At 55.3% G+C, this 5,660-nt stretch overlaps 1 protein-coding gene across 1 annotated transcript; it reads left to right on the forward strand.

Annotated features, from left to right (window-relative positions):
• Positions 1 to 752: 752 nt before the first annotated feature.
• Positions 753 to 5,243, forward strand: LOC104507427 (relaxin receptor 1-like; the record flags this gene model as incomplete). Its single annotated transcript, XM_010148698.1, is given in 9 exon segments — positions 753 to 824; positions 987 to 1,058; positions 1,379 to 1,450; positions 1,530 to 1,601; positions 3,025 to 3,254; positions 3,668 to 3,793; positions 3,796 to 4,071; positions 4,490 to 4,705; positions 5,056 to 5,243. Coding segments are annotated over 9 exon segments (1,324 nt in total), but the record flags the coding sequence as incomplete, so codon positions are not given.
• Positions 5,244 to 5,660: the final 417 nt, after the last annotated feature.

Here is a 5,660-nt window from a genome sequence, read left to right on the forward strand (position 1 = left end):
TCCTCCCGCAGCCAAGCCCGATGGCTTTGATCAGCAGCGTGTTTCCCGGGGCTGTTATGGCAGTGCCATGGAAACGTCCATACAGGCAGGATGGAGAGTGTAAACACACCCTACCAGTGACACCAGAGCAGGAGACAGCTCTGCAGAGGCAGCAGATGAGGCAGGGGCTCGTGTTGGGGCTCTGTGGGATGAGCTGTTCTAGCTGGATTGCCCCAGCTCTCCTCATCCTGCCCAGACATGCCATGAGCCATGTCAGGTCAGGGTCTGAGCTCAGCAGAGCCTGGTGTGAACCCCCACTGAAGAGCACCGTCCCTGCGTCATGGTACTCACGGGGTCTCCCAGCACCTCGTGCCATCCCGCTGGGTTCTCTTCCTGTTGCTCTGAAACCATTTGTGTTTCTTGGTGCACTGTTCTGGGTTTTTACTTCTGAGCCCATTAACCAGCTCCACTCATCTTCCACAATCCTGATGGGCTCTTCTCTGAGCTGTGGGCTTGTGTGAGGTGGAGCCTTGCACCTGCAAGCTGGGCTGGCTTAGACCTTCCCCACCACAGCAGAGCGTTTGGCTGCTGGAGGTGACGGTTGTGGCTCAGTGCATTTGAGAGGGATGCTGCAGGGCTGGGTGCACCCTGCGGGTGAGCCCCACACAGCTCCAGCATCCCCAGCTACTCCTAGCCAGGCCGGAGGTTGGACAATGCTCCTGAAGGGTTTGCAGGGTTGTGCTGTACCCATGTGCTCTCTCTCCTTCCTCCAGGATCCTGCGCAGAAACAAGCTGAGGTGGATCCAAGATGGGACGTTTTCCAGGCTGAACAGGCTGGTGGAGCTGTGAGTTTCCAGCCATCCCCTGCCCCAAGCCCTCCTCTGCTGCAGGCAGGGGCTGTGCTGGGTGCCCCTGCCCAGGGCACCCAGCTGCTCAGCACACCCTGGTGCCAGGCTTGCAGGCAGGTGCCCTCAGCCACCTCTCAAATGCTGCTCTCCTTCACACAGCGACCTGTCGTCCAACAGACTAGACCTGCTCCCCTCCTTCCTATTTAATGGCCTGGCTCAGCTCCAGCAGCTGTGAGTACCAGAGCTGCGCTGCCCCAGCAGTGTCCCTGCCCCTTGCAAGTGATGGGGGGCCTTGCAGGACCCCTACACACCCTGCATCATCTGGGGTGGATGGCCTTGCTGCACAATCTGATTGCTCACCAGAGCCGCGGTGGCCCTGGCAGGTCTCCTTGCAGCACGGTGCAGTCGCAGACGCTATGCCTGGGGGCTGCGGACCCATCCCGGGGCAACAGGGAGTGCTGGGAAGAGCCATAGAAAGACACCCCTTTGCCCCTACTTCTGCTCTGATAGCTTCCAGGTGGGACAAATAGCTAAGATTTGTCTCTTTTCAGGAATATTTCCTACAACCCCTTAAGAGAGATCTCCCCTGGCCAGTTTGAGAGCCTGCCCCAGCTACGGTCTCTGTAAGTCCCACCACTTCCCCAGCCCCCCAAACCCAGTGGGGCAGCTCATAGCATCCCCTGCACTGCTTTCCTTTTGCAGGAGCTTGGAAGGGCTGGAGATCCCCAACATCCAGAACCTGACCTTCCAGAAGCTAGCCAACCTCTCCCACATGTGAGTGGGGGGAGTAGGCGGCTGCTGCTGCCCCAGCACCCGTGCACAGGAAGGCTGGGTGCAGGGAGGGAAACCAGTGCACTCCTACACCCGTGAGCAAGTTATTTCAGCCCACTGGAAGCCCCTGGGCATGAAGATGCTTAAATCCTCCTGAGGCAAATAAAAATCTCCCAGTGGGAGCTTACACAGAGCAAGGGGAGTATTTCACCCATGGGAAGGGACCAGTTTGCAGGGCCATGGGTCCCCCATTTAGGTGAACATGAGATACAGAGAGTGACCTGCACTTCTGAAGGTGCAGACTGCATAGGTGGTGTGGGCAAGGTAACTCAGCCAGCCAAGGCATACTCTGGTCTGCCAAAAACTGGGGTTAAGTAGTCCCGTTCGAGGTCCTTCTGCTTAGGTCTGGGATAATGACCCAAGAATCCCAGAGATGTGCAGATGGACAGGCATCACACCCAGGATGGAAAGGACCATGCAGCCAGCTCTTTGGAAGGAGAAAAAGAATCATTCATTTTCTCCAGATGAACATTTTAAAGTACCTATAATGAAAGACAACTGTACATCTTCCTTCCCATAATTGGTCTGTTTGTACTATACATACGGTACATTTCCTACCTGACTTGCTAATAAGCAATCATTTTCTCTCCTTTTATCTATAATTAAGTAGAAAGGAGCCTCACATTGTAGTTTTGTAGTCATTTTCTAATGTAGAGTTTTTGCTAATCTTATATGGGTTGGCTTTTATAAGGCTTGAAAAGATTAATCTGAAATAATTCGCAAGGGGGAAAAATGTGAATCCTTGTTAATGGAACTTGAAGGATTTGAATAAGGGATTGATTTTTAAAATGGTAGTTTGTAAGAATTAAGGGTTGGAGGAAAACACTCTAGTATTTATCAGTTGGCAGTGCTGAATAGTGACAGATTTAAGAGTGTGGCTGTGTGGTACGTGATCCAAAAAACACTGGAATGCCTTGAGCTGGTTTTGCAAAGGCTTTGGGATGTTGCTTATTTGGTGTCCAAAACCACTGCAGTACTGCCCGAACAGGGACCCTTCGCTCATCTCTGTCACGCTCCGTCCCCTCTAGCAGATTCTGGCCGCAGGTGCTGTCGAGGGGCAGGCTGTGTGCTAGCATCCCCCTGTCCCCACTCCCACCCTGTGTTGCTGCTGCCTCCCGCCTCCCTCTAACCTCCCATCTCTTTTCCCCTGGTCTGTTTAAGTCCCTGGGCTCTTGGCTAGTGAGGTGGGACAGGGGTGGGATGTCTTCTCCACACAGACAAGGTAAAACGAGGGGCTGGCAGGGGAGCTGGTGGGAGCAGGCAGAGCATGGGGTGTGTGGCAGAGGGGCTCTGCATGCTGGACCACATTTGCTCCTGGTCCCAGTGGAAGCCAAGAAACCTTCCTCCCCCCTCCCTGTCCCACCAGCTACTTCAAGAAGTTCCAGTACTGCAGCTACGCGCCCCACGTGCGCAGCTGCAAGCCCAACACCGACGGCATCTCCTCCTTCGAGAACCTCCTTGCCAACATCATCCTGCGCGTCTTCGTCTGGGTCATCGCCTGCCTCACCTGCTTCGGCAACCTCTTTGTCATCTGCATGCGCTCCTTCATCGTCACGGAGAACAGCCAGCACACCATGGCCATCAAGTCCCTGTGCTGTGAGCTGGGCGGTGAAGGGGCAGGGACTGGTGGTGGGGCATGGAGGGAAGCGGGGCAGACAAGCTGCCCTCCAGCACCTCCCCAGGGAGGGGTGTCTAGCTGATGCCAGCCCTCCCCAGTGCAGCCAGGAGGCCCTTGCTGCCCGTTCTTCCCTTTGTGCTTCTGGCAGATGGTTTCCTGGGCATCCCTCTGTGCCTGGGGCATCTTGGCCCCTGCCCTCAGGTCTGTGCTCACAGGGACCAGCAGTCAGCTCTTTTATTTACACACACGTATATATATATATCTTAAAGCCAAAGGCTGCCTGGGGCTTCACGACAGCTCTGTGATGGCTTTATGGTCATGGCATTAATGCCAAATGCTACATTTGCCCACCGGTGGGTATTTTTCTCGCTGTACCTTGCCTCCCCTCCAGGTGCAGATGGCCTGATGGGCATCTACCTCTTCGTCATCGGAGCCTTCGACCTCAAGTACTCGGGCGAATACAACAAGCACGCCCAGGGCTGGATGGGCAGCCTCCAGTGCCAGCTGGTGGGCAGCCTATGTCCTCCGAGGTGTCAGTCCTGCTGCTGACCTACATGACCCTGGAGAAATACTTCTCCGTTGTTTTCCCGTTCAGCCACCACCGAGCTGGCAAGAAGCAGACAATCTCGGTGCTGGCAGCCATCTGGCTACTGGGCTTCTCCCTCAGCGTCGTCCCCCTGTGGTGCAAGGAATCCTTCGGGAATTACTACGGGAGGAATGGGGTGTGCTTCCCACTGCAGTCCGATGTGGGCGAGCAGCCCAGTGCCCGGGGCTACTCCACCACCATCTACCTGGGTAAGACCACCTCAGGATTTGGGACCCAGAGATGGGGACAATATGGGGCACAACAATCTTCTGTGGTAGGGGTGGGGCTGCTCAGCCCATCCCCCCAGGCTGCCACCAGAGCCCCCGCTGCTGACTTTAGGGGTGCTGCCATGGTGCTGGGACCCTGTAAGGGAGGGTGCCAGCTCTGCCCCTGTCCCGAGCTGGTGAGGGTCCCCACTCCAGCCACGCACTGTGCACAGCCTCACTCCACGGCTGGCCATGGGCATCACTAGGCTAAGACTGACTCCAGGACTGGCCAGGGCTGCTGAGATGTCTCTGCCCCCTCTAGTGATAAAAGGAGGAGTTGTCCTGCTGCTGCCAGCTACGCTGCTGCTCCCGGCTCCAAAGGTTGCTGGATACACTCAGAGTGGGATTTCTTCCTCTCCAGGCTTGAATCTCGCAGCCTTCATCACCATCGTCTTTGCCTACTCCAGCATGTTCTATTCCATTCACACCACTGCATCAAAAACGGCGGAGAGAGGCGTCTGCTCCCGGGAAGTCGCCATCGCAAAGCGGTTCTTCTTCATCGTCTTCACTGATGCTCTCTGCTGGATCCCCATCTTCCTCCTCAAGCTGCTCTCCCTGCTGCAGGTGGAAATACCAGGTGAACCCACATCCCCTGGAAAGGCCCTAAAGCAGAGCCCGCTGCCGGCTGCTGCCCGCCATGAGTTCCTGGGTTGGGGACGCCTTGATGTAGGTGCTGCTGAGTTTGGATCTCTCTTCACCCACACATGGGCTGCAAGAGGAGAAGGACAGCATTACTGGTTTCCCTGGGTCCTGCTTCTCCCCAGGGAGCAGCAGTCACAGACGCTGCCATGGGGAGCTGCCCCTCTGGCCATGAGCTGACAAACAGCATCACCCCGCTCTGCTGCATGGGCTGGAGTGGGTGGGTTACCCCTGGGCAGAGGGCAGCCCACTCTTCGGCTGCCTAATGTCATGTCCTTGTTGGCACAGGCACCATCACCTCTTGGGTGGTCATCTTCATCCTGCCCATCAACAGCGCCTTGAACCCCATCCTCTACACCATCACCACCACCTCCTTCCAGGAGAAGGTGAAGGGCTGTTTGCAGACCAAGCAGCCGGAGCTGCTCAAGTCCCACAAGAGCGGGACCCTGGTGACACTGCAGGCCAACAGCGCTTGACCCTCCCCAGCAGCACCAGGATGCCCGTGGCTCCCCAGCCTGCCAGCCACTACCTCCAGCCCCACGAGAAAGCACCTGGCTCAGCTCTGGGATGCTCCTGTGTTGGAGAATCACTAACCATGAAGCTTTTCTCATCAGCCAGCAGATATCGTTAGTACTTTATTAATTACACAGATGGGAAGAGCAACCCCCATCCAAGTCAAACAATCTGTTGCAGTTGCATATGATACAAAACAAAAGTCCCTTAAATACAAAATACACGTCTTTTAAGTGAGCATCACCTGGCGCTGAGCTCTGCCACCGGAGTTATATATTAATATTCCAACTGTACAAGTATTTATAGATAGAAAAAAGAAACACTTTAAAAAAATATTAGGAGAAAAATCACTCCCCTAAATGTTAGTTCTATTTTTATAT

The sequence above is a fragment of the Eurypyga helias genome, unplaced genomic scaffold, assembly GCF_000690775.1.
Source record: "Eurypyga helias isolate BGI_N326 unplaced genomic scaffold, ASM69077v1 scaffold37193, whole genome shotgun sequence".
Classification (NCBI taxonomy): Eukaryota; Metazoa; Chordata; class Aves; order Eurypygiformes; family Eurypygidae; genus Eurypyga; species Eurypyga helias.